Raw genomic sequence first — 20704 nt, 5'->3', positions numbered from 1 at the left:
GTCTGTAAAATGTACTGGATTTTAAGATTATTAGATTAATTTATAACAGTATATAGTGTTACTAAACTAATGTAACAAAGCTTAGGGCCCTAATTAAATAATTAATTTGTTAAAACGTGAAGCTACTGGTTACTTAAAAAATATGTTTTTGCAGAAAGTTGATACTATTCTGAGGTCCAACCCGAAAGGTGAAGAAATCTTCAAAGAATATGACAAAACTAAGACGCTGTCAGACACAACACGCAGACATATGATCAACATTCTGGTTGCAGAAATGACAGATTCACATGGGTAAGAAATCCTTTCAAATGACAGAGGAAAAACATTAATAAGAAACAAATGTAATAAACTGTGTGTATCCATTTATTTTTTCAAAGGAGGATTCCCCCCAGAAGTGTCAGGACTAGTTATGCACTCGGAATTGTGAACCTTTTCCCATATCTACAAGATCCGTACTCAGAGCATGGATATGCAAGTCTTTTTGATATCCAAAAACAGTTGTTTTCATCATCAATCGATATCTCTGCCTTATATTTCTAAATGTTTTGATTGTGTGTGAACAGGAACATTACTATGACCCTGAGGCGAATACTGGCTATCTTGCTTGGAGACTCGAAGACAGTCCAACGCAACACGCACGATGGCCTCCGTGGGCATTCCAGGCCCAATCCCCAGGGCAGGCCAACAACCCAACGAGAATCTTTGTTGATTGCTGAACAGCTCAAGGATGAGGAGTGCAGAGAGGCCGTGTCTGTAATAAGACACTCCACAGATGAATCCGTGGTCAATGAAGATGAGAGCCACCTTCGAATACAGACAGAAGCTGGTTCATGACCAGGATGCAACATCTTCAGTCTTTGACGTCTTCCCTCGTTTCCTTGACATACCCGGACTGGTAAGAATATCTATAGACTATTTGATAGTGTTATAAATATTTGAATACTGAATCCTTCTAAATGCAAGTAACCTGTAAATGGATGTTGTATCTCTGTTTAAAGATTGACCAGGATTTCTCACTGATGTTTGGGGACGAAGTGTCTGGAAAGTTTCTTGCAAAGTGGCCTTCATATTTCAAGCCCAAAGTCATCAGAGAAAGCCAGAGTCTTCCTTTCAGTCTTCATGTTGAGGAACTGCGGGCAGGTTGCAACCCTGAGACTGAGAATGATCATGGTAAATGTGGATAGTCTTCCTGTATCAATAATATCTCCATTTGTTTTAATTATTCACATATGCAGTTCAGCTTTTTTTAACATAATGATCAGCTGCTCTTTTAGCTAAATGGCAAATGTATTAACCCTATAAGAAAGGTGATACTTTTTTTTTAATTTTCCGTGTTCTGTCCTTTTTTGTCTTCAAGGCTGGGATAGTGATATGTCAGCTCTCCTGTTGCATCTTCTGCCCCCTACATCAAGTGGCCATAAGAAAACTGTCAAGATCAGCGCCGCACAGGCAGAGGACCATCTTGTTAGATTTGTTAAGGTATGTACCATGAACTTGTACTGTATGTAAATAAGTTTGAGATGTAGGTTGACAAAGGACTAAGACTGGATCTGTTTATCTACTATAGTATGCTAAGCATATCCATTTGTGTCTTTGTAACTATAGCATGGAGCCAGCCTCACTACATTCCTGGAGAAAGTTGATGCCAGACAGCCTTTCCTCCTCGGCACTGGACAGCAAAAGAAGAAAGTCGAGAGATTCTTCATCGTTGTGGACAACAAACCGATCCCATGCAACGCCCTGACGTCGGTGGGTGCCTTTGATGGGCTATTCAAAGCTCATTATGTTTTCAGCCTCTTATGATGAAGCCCTCTTCAGTTTCTACACCTTCATTCAAACCACAGTCTACAACATAGATGTTGGAAGTGCAAAGGAAACGCCACGAGTCAAGGAGCTGAGAGCACGACTGCTACGTGAGCCTTAAATTCCCACCATTGCACAAAGGTCAAGGAATTGTTAAAAAAAAACTGTTCAGTGATTATGTTCACCTGTTTTGTTTGCAAAACACACCACAAAAGTTGTTCGCTTCTATGTCAACATTTAAAGTTCCAACACGGTTTATACCCAGCCAAAAACCTACGTCTGAAGTGTGGAGAACAAGGATGTCCTTATTCTTTTTGTACATACAATGGCTTCAGGAAGCATCTTAACAATGTACACAGTCATCACCATGATGATTTTCATGCATACTGTATAGAGGAGCAGAATAATGACAATTCTCTGATTTGCATTGACCAGCTCACCTATTTTAAACCCTTTGACAAGCAGTATTCTAATGATGGTGAGATATACATTGTTCCATATTGCCACATGTTTTAAGAAGCAGTGTTTATGTGGTGAATGTTTTAAATAAATGTTTTTTGAAACTGAAAATGACCTCGTAATTTCTGCCATTTTTATTCTACAGAGCATTTTATTTTGGAAATCCAGAAAGCTATATTTACACCTTTACAGTGTTAAATTGAGGCAACACTTCCATAGTTAAAAAACATTCCTGTGAGAGTTGATGTCTAACACTGCATAAAAGGGCTAACACTAACGGTGTTAAGACATTTTACATTTTAACTCCACAAGTGTTAATAATAACACTCAATAAGTGTTAAGGTACTAACACTTCAAAAAGAGTGAAATTAACTCTATGTGGTGTGGACCCATATAGACACTTTAAAAGAGTTGAAATCAAATCTGACAGTGTTAATTTGGGTTTGCCGACTTTGCTGCGTAGGAACCAAAGTGCCTGCCGATGTTCCCTGGGATCCACGCAAGCGAAGAGCGTCTACATTCCGATTGGCTGTCAGTGTTTGGCCGCTGAAGCGACACAATAGTGACAATAGTCATTTGCATAAAGTTAAAAAGTTTTCAACTTCTTTTTGACGCTCTGGTCGCTCAACTTTGGCCGCTGGTAGCGTTGGTCGCTTTGGTCCCTCTTGCCCATAGAAAGTGAATGACTTCCGGCGATTTGGTCGCTCAATTCGCTTCTGGTGTGGACGTACAGTTAGTCTACTTCAGCCAGATGCATGCATGGCTGACAAAGGCTTTGTCATCGACAAGATGCTTTCTGAAGTTGGGGCCACCCTCATAATGCCGCCATTTAAAAGAGGCGCCAGGTTCACCAGTGAGTATTGCCCAACTTAGAATCTTGGTGGAGAGGGGACTCTTTCAGGCTCAGCTGTGGGTAAATTGTTGCTTGATGTCTAATTATCAAGGTCCTTTAGATGTGAAGGGTGATGTCCCAGTGTTACACATTAAAACACACATGACGTCACATGACTAGGGCCCGACCGATATTGATTTTTGAGTGCCGATGGCGATGCCGATTATTTTCAGAGAAAAATTACGATTACGATTTAATCGGCCGATTAAAAAAACAAAAAAAAAACATGTAAAACATAGTTTTTGATACCTTAAATATACTTTAAACACTTTTGACGAATATGTGAATTGAATGCAGAACCTTTGAGTGTTTTAGAATACATTTACAGTCAAAAATTAGTGTAATGTAAAATAAATAACTAACTCCCGATGTGCTGCGCTCGTGAGCAGTGACTAACACGTGCGTGCTGAGCAGTATGGTCTCACCGTTAGAGTCTACAGCAGGGGTAGGCAATTAAAATCCTAATGGGTCCAGTTTCAAAAAAAATCCTCAAGCTTGGGTCCGGGGGTCTATCACACATTTTTTATGACCGTTTTCACTGATATAGGACTGCATGTGTTTGATGTACCAACAGTCAAGGTGTGCATTATGATTCAGAGGCATATTTAGCCAATATAAGTACTTAAGGCGCTAGTAGTATCAGTGTCTGTTTGGTCAACAACTGACTATCCGCCACCGTCTCGGAGCAGATCAGGTACACAGGCTTAGAGCTGCATGCAGGCAGAATGAACACTCCTCTTTAAAAGCTCTGTTCTCACAATCTACCTTTCTCTTCAACTGCAATGAAGCTTTCTCTCTCAACTGAAGGCACTCTTTTCTTCTGTAAATTTTGCCGCGCTTGCGTGCACCAGTCGCACAGCTCGTAGGGCAGGCTATCATCTGATTGGCTACTGGCATTATAAGGTTTAAACAAAAAAATAGCCTACCATAAAGTTATAGTTAATTTAATGTATTTAACGGGTTTATAAAAGTCACCCAAACATTAGTTGTTAAAATCTCTTGGTCAAAATTATATATACCCGTATTGGTCCGAATATAAGACGACCCTGATTATAAGACGACCCCCCGTTTTTCAACACAAACAGATTTGCAGACCAGATTTGCAGAACAAAGAACAGTGAATTAAACACTTGTTATATCAATGACAATAATAATAATGCCAGTAAAGGCCACGGCACTTTCAAGGCAAAATATGTACAGTATGATTCAAAATTAATATCAAGCAACATTGGGAACATTTTTAAATAACATAGAAAAATACAGGCCACATATTTAACTAAACTTAACCAAAATTCGCCAAACTTCTCCTCCGATCTCTGTCTATCGCTCACACACGTCCTCTGCCCCGCTGTGTTTGCTCTCGCTGTCATCGCTCCCCAGCTGCTCCGCTTCCACCGGCTCCGCCCAAAGCGCGTTTTCTCTGACGTTTTCAAAAACTCTCCGGTCAACCTCACTGAAACGGCCACTTTGAGGACCACGGTAGGATTTGCGCTGTCTGTTGACGTCTTTGAGACGTTATTTTGGTGCTCGCCATCTTCTTACATTACACTCCGTGACCCCAAACATCTTGGCAGCTTGGCAGTTGTTACTTGACTCTGCCTTATTGACGACCATTATTTTAAAATTGGCATCATAGCTCCTCCGCTGTTGTTGATTGACCTGACCCACTTTTGAGCCACTTGTCTCTAATGGTCAGCCTGTCTTTAAAAACCGGTAACGGTCTGGTTGTTAAGGACGCTGGACTACTTCTTCCCGGAACCAATTTCTGGCGCAACCTGCGGCCGCGAATGTGTATTGACATTTAAAGGGAGAGGCGAAGAAGAGAAACTGCGCTCTGAATACTAGACCCCGAATATAAGACGACCCGACTTTTTCGGACCTATTTCGATTGGAAAAAAGGCTGTCTTATATTCGGACCAATACGGTATATATAAAAAAAATCGCATTATTAATATTATTGTTGCAATTGTGTCTCGGTCCGGAGAGGACGTCAGTTGGGTCCGGACCCGGACCGCGGTCCGCCTATTGCCGACCCCCGGTCTACAGTATAACAAATTAACATGGCCTGGGACCTAAAGAAAAACAGGCACAACATGCTCAAACAACGCGTCTTGTGTACATTGGTGAGGTGAGCGCGCAGCTGCCTGAGCGAGCGTGCTTTCATGTTGTACGGTAAAATTCAATCTCCTCTTTTTTACTCCAGCTAAAGTTGTTAGTTAGCAAGGCGAGTAGGAGCGCAATCTGCAGGATACTAATCGCAATAACATTTATAAAAAATAAATAAAAAAAAACGGTTATAATCGGCGTCTTTTTGGCCGATGCCGATTATTTTCAAAAAGGCTATAATCGGGCGATTAAATCGGCAGGCCGATAAATCGGTCGGGCCCTACTTCCTAGCACTGTAGCCTGCAGGGTGTGAGGCTCATCGTTTTTCTTCTGGGAACAGTAGCAGTTCGCCCGAACTGCTACTTCCAAATTAACTAAATCTGACACTGCAGTAAGAGAGGGAAAGATTAACACACCATACAGCAAAATGTATGGGCATTGGTAGCCTATGACAGCCACCCAGCCACTATGTTCTGACAGTAGCCTGGAGCTAATCTGACATACTATCGACACTTACATGTACGGTAGGCACTGGCAGTGCCTACCTACCTATACCTAACATCTTGGGGTTCGTCAGGCAAAGTTTCAGAGACACTCAAACTAAATATGTATTCCTACCAGTGTAAATAATATTTTGCGATTAATTAAAAAGGATACGTTTTAACTGACATGTATTACACTTAGTGCTATCTGTCACAGTCAAGCTACACAGTGTCAACAAATTTGAAACACTTACCTCTGTAATTAAAAATGTACTTCTCCCAGAAGAACTTATATCCTTTGCGTAGTTTAGATGTTTCGACACGTGAGTGCTGATTTACGATCCTTAGGACGTCGTCGTAGGACATTTAGGTAGGTTGGAGAGAGACTTGGTCCACAGGTATCGATCTGCCTCCACCATGGTAAACAGCTTAGCTAAGCGGAAGAGCAGTTACCCTACTCTGCGAGCTTTTTCCGGTCTTCAATTGTTCCGTGACATAGGCCTCTTGGGAAAAGACCAGCTACAACCGCCACTCTCACACCAAATCAGAAAGCCACAGCAGAGATTACACTGAACCTGCAGGAAATGGCTGTTGATGGTGAAGAAAACCCTCTAACTGGGTGGAAAAATAACAAGGGACGGTTTCCGCTCATGGCCAGGCTTGCACGTAAATATTAATGTATTTGTGCTACCAGCGCTCCATCTGAACGTGTGTTCAGCACTGCCGGTAGTGTTGCTACCCCACTCCGCAGTTTGTTAAATCCAGAAAAAGTGAACATGTTGGCGTTTCTGGCCAGAAACCTTGACATTTAAATGTGTTTGATTTCTTGACACTGTCATTTTGCATTAGCACTTGTACTTTAGTTTATCCAGGGCATGTAAATAGTTTTTAACTTTATTCCTTATTATTGGTTGGAGTGTTAGATTAGCCTAATAATAATTTTGAATTGTATTGTTTTTAGTATTATTCGTTTCGTTCGTTAATAGATAATTGTATATAATTTGCCCAATGCCCAATATATACACAGACCCATCAGCTGGTGTACCCAGGGAAATCACAAAGTGTTAGGAGGCAAAGGAGTCTGAAATGACCCCGCATGGTATCATGGACCTATTATGTGTGGGTGCAATAAATAAGACAGATATGATGGTGCCAGCCCCACGTCAGGTTTCAAAAACAAGTAATACTGAAACTGAATCTCAAACTTGATCCTGAAATGTACTTAACATTAAATATTGTACAGGGAGAGGGCTTTGGCCGCAATCGATGGAGGAGGCAGTCAGGTGTGCAGGAAGACAACAACAGGAGTATGATGGCGAGGGATCTGATATGAACAGGGAATTTGTTTATTTAAGCATTCAGAGGAAATCCGGCCTACTGTAGGCCTATGTAAATAAGATTAAAGATGTCTAGGATATCATAAATGATAACTGTAAATGGCAGGTGTACTTTGCTTTTAATGGCGCCATAATGTTATATTAATAAAAAGCATTTTATTGATGGTTCCGGCCACTTAAGCACACCTTATATGTATAATTAATAAAAGATTAAAAACACTTGGGTGGAGCGTGTTTGTCACTTATGTGAAAGAGCTGGAAAGAGCTGGAGTAAAGGAATAAGATGCAGCTGGGCAGGGCGCTGAGAGGTGAGGCATGATGGCGGCACGGCAGACAAGTACAGGAGCATGATGGACTGGGATCTGGGGCCGTATTCACAAAGGATCTTAGGGCTAAAAGTAGGTCCTAACTGGCGAATTTAGGAGTAACTCCTAAAAATAATGGGCGTGTCACTCTTAAATTTAGGACTCCTAACTTTTTTCACTAAGAGCAATTCACAAAGTATTTTAAGACTAAAAGTAGCACCTAAGTCTAGGAGAGCTTAAAAGTCCTCAAGAGGACTCCTAACTCAGTAAGACCTATTCACAAAGAATCTTAAAATGCCTGCGAGACGAAATGTTAGGGTATTCAACTTATTGTGGAGTTAATGCGCGATGCAATAACATCCCCGACTAACAGGAATAATCCGATTAGTCCCGAAATAAAATGTTATAAAAATTATAAATTATAAAAAATAAAATATAACTTATAAAAAATAAAATTTATTGCGCCATTAAAAGACGAGGACGTGTTCGTCAATAGGAAGAACGTGCATTCCATCAACACGCAGGTTGTTTTTGATGCAAATTGATGCATTTTAACATAGCCTACTGGATGTTGTTGCAAAGTGGCCTGGATCTTCAGCTACCCATTATTCGCGCATTTTAATGGTGAGCGGTCTGAGGCAGCTTTTTGAGATGTACCAGTTGGGTGTCACTTGCTGGGTGACAGTGACTATCCATGCAAGACGTGGCTCTAGACACCCGTCCCTACCTCAATCCACAACCGGGAGCACAGTTAAAGTGTAACATGTAAGTGATTACGCAGATTACGCTTAGTCCTATGCGTAAAACACATCGTATTGGCTCTTTGCGAGCACACAAACATACACGAAATGTTGTGGAGAGAGGAATTGGGCAGATGAAACGTCGGTTTCATGTCCTCCACGGCGAAATACGCCTCACCCCAGAGAGGGCAAGCACAGTAATCACTATGTGCCATTCTACACAACCTCTGCAAGCGGAGGAACATTCCACAGCCAGACGATGATGATGATGATGATGATGATGATGATGATGATGATGATGGCGATCAACATTACAAGGAATTTGGCCGTGTGGAACCGAGTGGACAGGCATTTAGGGATCACTTTGAAAACACATTTTAGGTAAACACCTTGGCACAAATCAGTCAACACTTGGGTAGTTCGTAACATTTATATTCTTTTAGTTTTTACGTATTTTTATTGTTTGCTTTCTCTCTCTCTTGAACGTGCAGGCTACAACGTCATTATCGTGGTCTGCACAAAATTGTCATCATGCGTGTATTCTGCTAACTGCACTATAACTACTTAATAGGAATTCATTTCTAGCCTAGGCTATTTCCTTGTTTTTCGGTGATTCAGTGGGCTCGTCTGAACAACCAATCACCGAACTGACCACTTCTAAACTCGTGCACGAGAATTGACGTAATCCATAGCAACGGCGCGTCACTCTTAGTTCACTCTTTGTGATTTATCCTTAGTAAGAGTAGGTCTCAGCGGCTTTGTGAATAACTTTTAAGAAAAAACTCCTACGTAAAATGTTTTAGCGCGAGTTAGGAGCACTCCTAGCGGTAAGATAAAATGCTTTGTGAATACGGCCCCTGATGAGGAAACAAAGATTTTCTAACTTAAGATAAAATATACTCTGAAGTTTCCAGTTTCTGCAAACAGAAGAGAAGGGGTTTCGTTAAGGCTTTGTATCATCAATAAGATAGACTGTGACGAACAATCAATAACAAACAAAAAAATAAAACTAAGTCTTAGTTTAAAGCCCACTCACCGCATCAAGGTGCAGGCCAAGAGTGGGAACATAGAACAAAGACTCACATCACAAACATGAAAAAAACACATAAATACATGAAACATGCATATAAATACTAGACCATAGACTCACATCACAAACTCAGATAGTCACAACATGTAAAAAACCTAAATACATGAAAATGTACATAAATACGAGACCATAAGATATGATTGAGTTTCTCTTGTTTTATCTTAAAAACAAAATACACATAACATTAAGAAAAGAAGGGAAGAAATTAAAAGAAATAATAGATAAAGCTAAACTCAGTTAGTGATGGGCATACATTTAAATGTACAAAAATTACAGAGGTCACTGATCAGATGTGCTGTTCAAAAAGAAATGCACTATTAAACTATGCCTTGTGCTCCGTTATGCAAGCTCCAAGTCTACAATTGAACAATGTCTTTTTGCAGTTTTGAGTTCTTTGTGCCAACTTGTGCTCCGTCATGCAAGCTCCAAGTGTCACACTGCTTAAGAAACAGATTCCTTCCAACTAACTATTTACGAAAAATCAATAACTTATGTACAAATTAGTGCTGTCATCAAGCGATTAAAATATTTAATCGCGATTAATTGCATTAATGTCATAGCTAACTCACGATTAATCACGAGTAATCGCCATTAATCGCAAATATTTTTTCTATGCTAAATATCCCTTGATTTCTTTGTCCCATTAATTGTTCTCATTTTAATGCTCTTATCAACATGGAGAACTGCATCGGCTTGCATTGTGCACTTTTTTTTTTATTGATAACAACATTGGCAGTAGGCCTATGACACAGAAGGAATTCAGAATTAAGAATTCTGATTAAGGTGTGTGTATTTACAGAAAGATAAGAGCCATAAGCTCCAGCTTAAAGTTAACAGCGAGTGTCAAGTCTTCTGTCCAAAACCGGAAGCGTTTATCCGATTTTATACCGTAATTTATTACGTTCATTTATGTTAACACATTACGTAACGCCCGAGTTTTATTTTATTTTCCGATTTCGACCGTTCATTTATGTAAACACATTTATTTTATTTTCCAATTTTTATTTTTTATTTTCCGATTTCCGGTGTGCTGGTGGATGTTTCTGTGAGTGGATGCCTGCAGCGGAAGTTCTGTGGGTGGATGTCTGGAGCGCTTGGGTGGATGTCTGCAGCCAAACTCTTGGAACCAGTCTAAAAATCGGACACGTTAACGGAGCACTGAACTAGGCCCTCTCCGATGCCAGGTCGAAACAACATTTGTTTCACTACGACTCCATTCAGCTGCACACCCCTCCTTCTCCAGCAAAAAATAATTAGAGAGAACGGCTAATAAAACGCTTGAGGTGTTGTTTTGAAAAGAAAAAACATAATTTTTTTTCGGACATGGCATGAAGATAATTATGAGCCTTTGATTGATATCCAGACATTTTTTGCGGAGACACATTCCTGTTCCCCACTTGTATTGGAGTGAACGGAGATATCTACTTCTGGGTCCTTTGAATCGAGGGACCCGTCCACAGCCCGCTTAAACAGCTGCAATACCAGGCTTAGCCGCTGAGCACTGGTGGATTGAGGAAGTATGCACTGTTCCCGGGGGGTTCGGTGGCATCTCCCCGCTTAGGACGACATGCGGGGAAAATTCCAACACGACACGTCTGAGCTTCATTTTTTCAAAGGCGGAGCAGAATGCCTAGTGCTCGATTTACACCCAACGAAATGTCTAGCTACTGGGGGAGCATACGTAGGCTAGGGGAACTCATTTTAATGTTAGAAAACCTCAGAAAGTGAGGTTTAACAGAGAACAGTATCATCAGTATTAACAGGCTCAACAAAGAACACGAAGAGTACTAACAGAGAACAGTATCAACAGTATTAACAGAGAACAGTATCCAACAGTGACTGTTTATAGAGAACAGTATCAACAATATTAACAGAGAACAGTATCAACAGTATTACCAGAGGACAGTATCAACAGTATTAACAGAGGACAGTATCAACAGCGTTAACAGAGAACAGTATCAACAGTGACTGTTTATAGAGAACAGTATCAACAATATTAACAGAGGACAGTATCAACAGTTAACGGAGAACAGTATCAACAGTATTAACAGAGGACAGTATCAACAGCGTTAACAGAGAACAGTATCAACAGAGAACCGAATAAACAGCTCGCATCAACATTTTGATAACAAAATGAATAGTATCCACTATCCACAGTATTACCAGTGAACAGTATGAACAGCTTTTACAATCTTTACATTAGTAACAGTATTAAAAGAGACCAGTATCAATAGTATTAATAGAGAAAAATATTTGCTGCATTAACAGTGTTAATATTATTAACAGTATTAACAGACCAGTGTTAACAAAGTAAAAGTATTTACTAATTAACAGTTATACAGTGCAGTGTTAATATTTGGTGATCATGTTTTTGTTTAACTTTATTCTCTAACTTTATCTTCTTTCTGTATGTTGGCTCATCCCTTTTGACATAAAGGTTTATCTGTGCTCATGCAAATTTTATCAAGTTCCTCATTCCCTCACCTCATCCAGGTGCGGGCAAACATATTAAATAAAGTTGGTGCTCTTCAGGAACTTCAAATCAAGTCCTTCACCTCTATCACGTAAGTCACCTTTATATCTGGTTGCTAGAACAAAGGAACATAGTTCCTCCCTACATGTATTGATATATATGTATTAGTTTAAGTTTTATTCAAGCAATACCGGTTTTAGTTTGACCTTCGGCAGACAAACACCATGTTTTATCTTTTGTTTTCCTATTTATATCTGTATCTAAACCTCTCAAGGGTTGAACATGTCCAATTAAATTAAATGAGCAGGTTTATGATCATTGTTCTTCTTTGAATATCGGTATTATGTGCTTGAAAATTAGCTGAATTAGTCATGGTAGTGATAGATTTACTGGTATTTTGAAATAGACATTTCTATAGCAGTTTACAGTATCTCACTATAATTAGTGCAGTACTGAATACCTTAAGTGTAGTACGATATTCAGTGTGGTACAGAGGCTAATGTCCTCTATAGTTTTAATGATGAAATTAAGAGATTTTTGTATTTCTCCTGATGAAGTTTTGGAGGAGAACATGACTGGATCCTGGAAACTATTCCTGCTCTGTTGTCTCCTGCAAGGTAAACATCTCAATCCTCTATGTTGAAACCTGGAGTGGGTACTATACCTGTAGCACTGAAGTACTCTCTGTAGTACTCTCTCTAATACCTTTAATACTCGGTTATTACCTATAGTACTATGTTAATATTGGCAGCAATCTCTATAGTCCTCTGTTAATACCTGTAGTATTCACGGTAATGTGAGCAAAATAAACACCTGATTGCGACCTAATTTACCTAATAACTTTTACGTTACACACAAACACACCCGCACGCGCTCCGTGTGCAGGGACACACACAGCCACAGAAAATGTTTGAGCTAAGGTTAAAAACACCCTCAAAATAGTCATGCATAAAATTATCTTACATTTATGTAGAACTTCAACTTGAAAATTATTCTTACAAGAACTTAAAAAACATCAACCGGAAAACAGCCAACATGTTGAGCCAACGGCAGCTCAACTAACACGTACTTAACGGCAGCCATCTTAGCTATGTAGCGGGAAAAGGCGGAGCCAGGCTGAGCCAACGTCGGCACATTTTCGACATAGCCTGCATTAATGGAGTCATTTTGTCTTTTTTTTTCTTTTATAGCTTTTTATAGCTACTATGCATAAAGGGTTCACCGTTCAAAGCGGGATAATTATTGTGGGGGAGGAGTCACGGCGGCGGTCGGAATTGTAACTTCGGGTCAGTGCACCACAGAATTTTCGATTTGGAACGACACTGACATCTGAAAATCAGCGCACTTAGTGAGTGCGAATAGTGTACTACGTTTAAGTGTACTCACGAAAGTTTGGCTATCGGAACACAGTCCCGGATATGCAGCAGGCACCTGGACTCTAGCCATATAAACGGGGTCGTCGGGCAGACAAACGCCCGATATATATATCAATCATATTTCCAATCGATTAATTATTTTATCGCAAGTGTAACAAGAAATACAGAACCGTTTGTGCTTTGCATTGTGTTTCTAGGTTAAATATTGACGTTGTTTAGGCTCCGCGACTTCCGCAATGGTTAGCTTTCATAGCCACCATGGACTATCGCAAACTAGCCACCTTGTCATGTTGCCTGTCATCTAGAACGTGCTAACGCTCGAGCCTCAACGTCCATGAGACCGACTGTAAATATAGGAAGCGGGTATGAAATGAACTTAAAATGTGATTCTTAAAAAAGTATAAATTATATCGAAATTCTGTCCCTACAAAGTTTGTATAGAATAATAAATAAGAACTAGAAAATTAATTTCCTGCAGAAATGGCGGGGAGTGCTTTAGTGCAAAGTGAGATTGAAAATATTTTTTAATAAAGCCACATAGATTAAGACATTACGTCAATTGGCTTAAATCAAGTGAAGGAATTCGAACAAAAGTTGAAAAGTCTAAATGGAGTACACAATGTAAACATGCACACCATTTAAGAAAATGTAAATGGTTGGAAACAAATCAAGTCACAGCTGAATGAAAAACACAAAGCATTGCTAAAAATGCAGAAATGTAAAATGAATTGAACTGAAGAATCTGAAAGGTCAAATGTATTGCCATGTGTGTGTGTGCGTGTGTGTGTGTGTGTGTGTGTGTGTGTGTGTGTGTGTGTGTGTGTGTGTGTGTGTGTGTGTGTGTGCGTGTTTAAGAGAATAGCGAGCCGGTGCGTGATTAAAGTAGGCCAATAGAGCTGGAAAAGCCCAATCTGGCAACACTGCCTGAAGTTCCTCATGCTCCAGCGTCAACGTAAATCAATTGGGCCTTTCACACCGCCGCAAAATCTGTGCCCGTTTCGGGCTAGTTCGGAGCTGGAGACAGTGTTTTGGTTTCACATCGCCAGAGAATCGGCACCAGCCTGTAAAAACCGGTTCAACTCCAGCCCCAGGATTGGGGGTGGAGTTGACGTCAGGTTTTCATAAACAGGAAGACCAACGAAGACCGGCATTTTTAAAAACACCAAAGTAAACAATGGACGTGAATCTGTGTATCGTTCGTTCTTTGAATATTCCGATTTAAAACAAAATCTGAAAAACCAAATAACAGTCGTTTTTTGGTTTTTCTGATTTGGTTTTGAAACGGAAAAAGGGCAAAAGGAATAAACAAATAAACAGCATTTTTCAGTTTTTTAAATCAAAACGGGAATACTGAATAATCCAGTTGCTTGTTTTGTTTGTGTGATATTTAGATAAAACCACAATGAATGCCGGGAAAAGGGCACGTGGTTTTAAAAAAATACATATAAAGACGTTTCAAAGTTCCATTGAGTCACGCATTCTACAATGGCCAGATTTATTGTTTTCCGTGGGAGCCGGCGACTTAGTCTGCGAGTGGACGATATGACCGTGGAGAAGATCGCCATGATACTCCAGGTGGCTGTTTACTAAGAAACCTAGCTGGTCATAAAACATTAAAATACATCTAAATGACATGTAGCCTACATATTGTACAATAGGCTACATAGAAGAAGAAAGAAACTAGATTTCTTCTTCGAAGGTTGTGCTCCACACAGAACCTCCTCACCGTCATAACGGAGCACTTCGGTGCACCAGATTGCTTTAGAGCGGTACTGATCTCGTCGTGTGTCTTTCCATTGTCAAATAGTTCACGAATAAAATCCCCATTATGGTTCAAGTGTGGCCATAACTAAGGCTAAATATAATTGGACAGTCTATTGCAGTCTGCCTTCTGGTGTAGAAGAGAACGACTCTGTTATTTTTGTTTTTCTGATTTTGTTTTAAATCGGAATATTCAAAGAACGAACCATACACGGATTGACGTGAATCCGTGTATGGTTCGTTCTCTGAATATTCCGATTTAAAACAAAATCAGAAAAAACAATTAACAGAGTCGTTTTTTGGTTTTTCTGATTTGGTTTTGAATAGGAAAAAGGGCAAAAGGAATAAATAAATAAACTGCATTTTATTAGTTAGTTAGTTTGTGTGTTGGTTTTTTAAACCCGAAACACAAAAACAAAAATAGATACATTTGTAGTTATAGGCTACACCAGAAGGCAGAACGCAGCGAAGAAAAAAGAGCCAACCACCTAAACCAGTAATAGACTGTCTAATTATATTTAGCCTTAGTTATGGCCACACTTGAACCTTATGGGGATTTTATTCGTGAACTATTTGACACTGGAAAGACACACAACGCGATCAGTACCGCTCTAAAGCAATCTGGTGCTCCGTTATGACGGTGAGGAGGTTCTGTGTGGAGCACGACCTTCGAAGGAGAAATCTAGTTTCCGATTTAGTTTCAGATCGTCCACTCGCAGACTAAGTTGCCGGCTCCCACGGAAAACAATAAAGCTGGTCATCGTAGAATGCGAGAGACTCGATGGAACGTTTGAAACGTCTTTATATGTTGTTGTTTTTTTTTTTTGTTTTTTTTCCCGGCATTCATTGCATCTAAATATCACACAAACAAAACAAGCAACTGGATTATTCAGTTTTCCCGTTTTGATTTAAAAATCAGAAAAATACAGTTTATTTGTTTATTCCTTTTGCCCTTTTTCGGTTTCAAAACCAAATCAGAAAAAAACAAAAAACGACTTAATTGTTTTTTCTGATTTTGTTTTAAATCGGAATATTCAAAGAACGAACTATACACGGATTGAATCGAAGACGAAATTGTTGTTGTTGTGTTTGAAACTGGCGCGAGAGTTCTTCTTTTTATTGTACAGTTCCGGTGTGAGTACCAGATGTGTTCGGCTCGGTCGGCTGCCAGATCGGCTCGGGGTCCTGCGCTTACGGATGACGTATCGACACTTGACATATCGACACAAGCCAACGGACAAAACCCGGAAGTGTTTATAAACTGTGCTCTTTGATTTCATTGAACGGAGCCCGTTCAATGCACGGAGCCCGTTCAAGCACACGTCTTGGAAACACGTCTGAAAGCACTGATTTTTATTTTCCCATATGTTAAAGTAAGGATTGGCATTGTTAGAGTTAGATATTAAGACAGTATTTTCTAGTTTCTATTAACTGAAAATGAAAAACTTGGACGGTATGAGCAAATAAAATCTTGATGAGATTTTATTTGCTCATACAAAACCGAATAAATAAGACAATACATTAATACAACTGAGGAACAGCTAAATGTAAATCCATAAAAAACGGCATGTTTAGATCCCATGGTGAATTGAGGATGAATTCATGAATGTGTTCATATTAGATATTCATCCTATTCCATGAATTTATTTTTTTTGTTTATGATTTTCCAGATGTTCAATGAATTGTATCCTTGCCCATACAACTAATAACAATAAACAATTTAACCCTTCCTCGTTTCCACTAGGGGTATCTTTGCTCTATAATTTAACAAACATCTGTAAAATAGTAAAAATGTCAGGGTAGGCCTATATTAAGAATGAATATAATGTGTTACCACATTCATGAATATATCCTCAATTGGCCGTGGGAGAAAAACATGATGTTTTCATGGATTTACATTGAGCTGTATGTGTGTATGTGAATTGCAGTGTATGTGTTTGGATACACACACGGGCACACACTGACATATTTGTATATTATTATATCTTTTTTTATTCATGTGGCCTGCAGTGGCGATATCGCACAGGTGATTCCCACAGGCTCTGAAAACAACAGTCATCAAGCCATATCTAACTTACCATTTTTAAGCAAAATCATGGAAAAAGCTGCCAAATTGTCTTCAATAGAACAATGAAAAAACTGAAGTAATGGTCTTTGGAGCAAGGGATGAACAATTAAAAGTCAGTGCACAGCTGTTATGTTAGAATGCACACACCAAGAATTCTTGGTGTAGTCATAGACTCAGACTTGAATTTCTAAAACCACATTAAATGCCATACTGAACTAACTGACTAAGGTGTAAATGTGAGATGTATTTTTGACTGATAGATGCTTCTGCTTAATTTATTTATAAATAACATGAGAAAAAAAACATTTGCATAGCAATTGAATGACTTACTTGTAGATGAATTAACAGTCATGAAGTCACTTCTAAGAAAAGAAAAATATAGATACTCATACTCAGATCACTCATGAACAATTATAGGCCCATATCTAAATTACCATTTTTAAACAAAATCATTGAAAAAGCTGTTTATCAACAGCTAAACAACTACTTAGCAATGAATACATTTACATATCGCTGACACACCGGCTACTGAGTGACGCGCATGCGCATTTAGTGACATCGTTTACAGGAAGTGCGTCATTATTGCGCATCTGGGACCCCCGAGCCGATCTGGCAGCCGAACACATTTGGTACTCACACCGGCAAGGCGCGAGGGTTGCTGGGAAAGCGGAGACGTTTGCAGTGACGTCATGACGTTGCTCTCGCCGGCTCCATGGCTGGCTCTGGCCGGTGTGAAACCAACTGGTTCATAACTGGGATAAGGCTGGAACCTGTTTTGAACTGGCCCTAGCACCAGCCCGGAACTGGCTCTTGGATCTTTTTGGTGTGAAAGGCCCAAATGAGACCAACTGTAAACGAAGCCGGTATGAAACTAAAACTGTGATTCTGAAGAAAGTGAGTCATGTTAAAAAAATAAATATTAGTTTGAAAGTAGAATATCTTAAAAAGTATAGAATATTTAAAAAATCGGAAAATCAGCGCACTCCCAAACTATTCTGAATATTTTAAAATTTGAATGGAGTCTATAGGTGAACAATTGAGGATGGAGATATGTCCCAAAGTTTGTAGTGAATAACAAAGAAAGAAAGAAAGAAAGAACGAATGAAAGAATAAAACTTATGAAGAACAATAGTTGAGCGAGCACTCACCTAATAATAATAATACTAATAATGATAATGATAATAATAGTTATTAATAATACTAACTAATAACTTAGTAAATAATATTACTTACTAATAATAATTCATTGATACGGATGAATTGTCTTTTTGATTTTTTGTTAGGAAATTCAATGTTAAATTAGAATATTTTGTCAAAGTTTGTGCATCGATTGAGTCTTTGGTTTTATCAACCTCTTGTTTTAAAGGTGATGGATGCAGCTCTGCAGTATATGAGGTCATACTGCCAGATGGAGTGACGACACTCAGTGGATCCTGTGTTACCGTTCCTTGTTCCTTCACCGTGATTGACAAGTTTAAAGACAAGATACTTCCTGGATGTAAACCAACATGGGAAAAAGATGAAATAACTATCAGTACTACAACATTCAGGGGAAATCTAACAGCGTTCAACTGTACTACAACATTCAATAACGTACTTAAAGACAATGGTCCATATAATTTTAGAATTGACTGTGGAAAGCCATTCAAATATAGTTTTAAGGAGAACAAAATTACCATCCAGATCAAGGGTAAGTTCAATGTGTGTCAGTCTGAAACAAACATGTATTGGTCTCACTGTGGTTCAGATGATGCTGAATGCTGGTAATGCTTGGGTTTCCATAGTAACCGCTCTAAATTGGTTTGGTACCCAGGGCTCCCTGATGCACCTCGTTTGACCCCCCCCAAGGAGCCGGTGGTGGAGGGGACTCCTGTGGAGCTGGGGTGCTCTGCCACGTCCTACTGTGACACCCACCCCCCCACTGTGACGTGGACCACCGCCCTGGGGCTCAGCACCCAGCTCCAGCAGAACGATAACGGGACCTCCACTCTGACCTTCAACGCCTCCCTCCTCCACCATGGAAACAATGTCTCCTGCACTGCGGCCTACTACATACCATCTGGGAACAAAACTATGACGTCTACAAGATACCAACTCAGTATCTCATGTGAGTCAATGTACTACCTTTTCAATGAAAAGTACATTTTATCATTTGTTTACTTTTTTATATTGATCTTCTCTGTAATATACCTTTTTTTTGTTGATCTTAGAAGACAAAGCAGTGGGTTGATGAACAACAACTTTTAAGGCTTCTCCTGTTTTTCCATTTAATTTACTATATTTTACTGCATTCACAACAGTTTTGTTAAATTCACAACATCTGATCAACATGACGCCGGAGCTGAGGGCTAGGCTCTGATTGGTGGGTTCTATCTCAGATGCCCCCAGGAACACCTCTGCTGTCGGCAGCCCGTGTCTTCCAGCCAGAGAGGGAGGCTGCCTGAACCTGACCTGCTCCAGTCATGCTTACCCTGCTGTCAGCGAGTTCACCTGGTACCGAATACACGGAGAACACATCCTTAAGATCGGGACTGGATCTTCTCTGTCCATCCAGCTGTGGAACGCCAATAACGTTTTCTTCTGTGAGGTCCGGAATCACTTTGGCACAGAAAAGTCTAATGTCTACAAAATCGACATCCAAAGTAAGTTGATTCAAAACAGGATCAACCCTGAGCTTGTACCTAAAGGTTTCCTCGATCTAAGACCGAAGACAAAGCAGTGTGTTGATCAATCATTCGAAGTTAGATTGACTCAAAACCAGGAACAACCCTGAGTTTGGTGATGTAGTGATAACAATGTTTTGTTAACAGGAAGTAAGATGACTTCTCCAAATTCTCTCTTGATGTTGTGTTCCCTCTTCCCTGTATTCACAGCTCCTCCCAGGATCCTGCCCTCTTCAGGCTGCAGCAGAATTGCAGCCTGGGTGCGATGTTCCTGCGACAGCGTGGGCAGACCATCACCGTCTCTGGAGTGGCGGTTGGATGGGAAACTGGTGTTTGGTTCTGAAGACGTGTCTGTTAGCCAGGTCAACCTGGAGAACGCCACGTTGAGGAGCTCCCTCACAATGAGGGCCCCTGCTACAGCCTTGACCTGCCACAGCTCCAACGCTGCCGGGAACACCAGCCAGAAGCTTCCTGTCCCCCACCTGGATACACAGCAAACCCTGACATATCTGACCTCAGGTAGCTAAAGGGGACCCTATTGTCACTTGTGGACACTCCCATCACAAATAGGAGTGATTTAGAGCAGGGGTTTTCAAAGTGTGAGAGAGTGAGCCCCCCCTCAGAGAAAAAAATTCAGCTGAGCCCCCCCCCCCAATTTTTTTTCTAAATACCTGTGTTTTGAAAGCTATTTTTATTATTTTACACATTTCAAACATCTCCGATCATAATTTTAAAACGTTTGGAACATATTTGTGAAACATTTGAAACAAATTTTTTTACCATATTTTTTAAAGATATTTCTGAAACATTACAACATCTTTTTGCGTTTTTAAACAACACAATTTAACAACTTTATCTAAGCATGTTTTAGCTTAACCTTTTTTAAATACATTTGAACATCTTAATCTGTGTAAACTGCCAGTTTACAGATTCATTCAGGGTCCCCGACTCTGAATTTCCTGAGTCGAATCAGATCTGCCTTTTCAGTCCAGAGATTTGACTATTCGGTGGGGTTTGTTTACGGCGTTGCTATGGTGACCTAAATTATTATAAGCAACTGAAAACGACGCCGGTTTGAAACTAAAACTGTGATTCTGAAAAAAGTATAAATGCTATCAAAATTCCGTTTAGATAGTATTGAAGATACAA

General features: G+C 39.8%; 1 protein-coding gene and 1 long non-coding RNA gene across 2 annotated transcripts in view; both read left to right on the top strand.

The window, feature by feature from the left end:
* The first annotated feature begins 151 nt into the window (after positions 1-151).
* Positions 152-2171, top strand: LOC132460110 (uncharacterized). The gene is made up of 5 exons (XR_009526344.1): positions 152-291; positions 378-895; positions 999-1170; positions 1358-1479; positions 1606-2171. It is a non-coding gene; the product is annotated as an uncharacterized LOC132460110 (long non-coding RNA).
* A 9380-nt stretch (positions 2172-11551) lies between these two features.
* Positions 11552-20704, top strand: part of LOC132460113 (myelin-associated glycoprotein-like) — a 30317-nt gene continuing 21164 nt past the window's right edge. The window contains exons 1-5 of the mRNA XM_060055153.1: positions 11552-11778; positions 12245-12304; positions 18259-18582; positions 18706-18999; positions 19271-19534. Of these exons, the coding sequence (XP_059911136.1) occupies positions 12259-12304; positions 18259-18582; positions 18706-18999; positions 19271-19534 (928 nt within the window). The 5' untranslated portion in view covers positions 11552-11778; positions 12245-12258. The remainder of the gene's footprint in view (positions 11779-12244; positions 12305-18258; positions 18583-18705; positions 19000-19270; positions 19535-20704) is intronic.

The sequence above is a fragment of the Gadus macrocephalus genome, chromosome 6 (genome assembly GCF_031168955.1).
Source record: "Gadus macrocephalus chromosome 6, ASM3116895v1".
Classification (NCBI taxonomy): Eukaryota; Metazoa; Chordata; class Actinopteri; order Gadiformes; family Gadidae; genus Gadus; species Gadus macrocephalus.
Note: the sequence above shows the minus strand (reverse complement) of the source record. Positions and strands in the feature narration are given on the sequence as shown.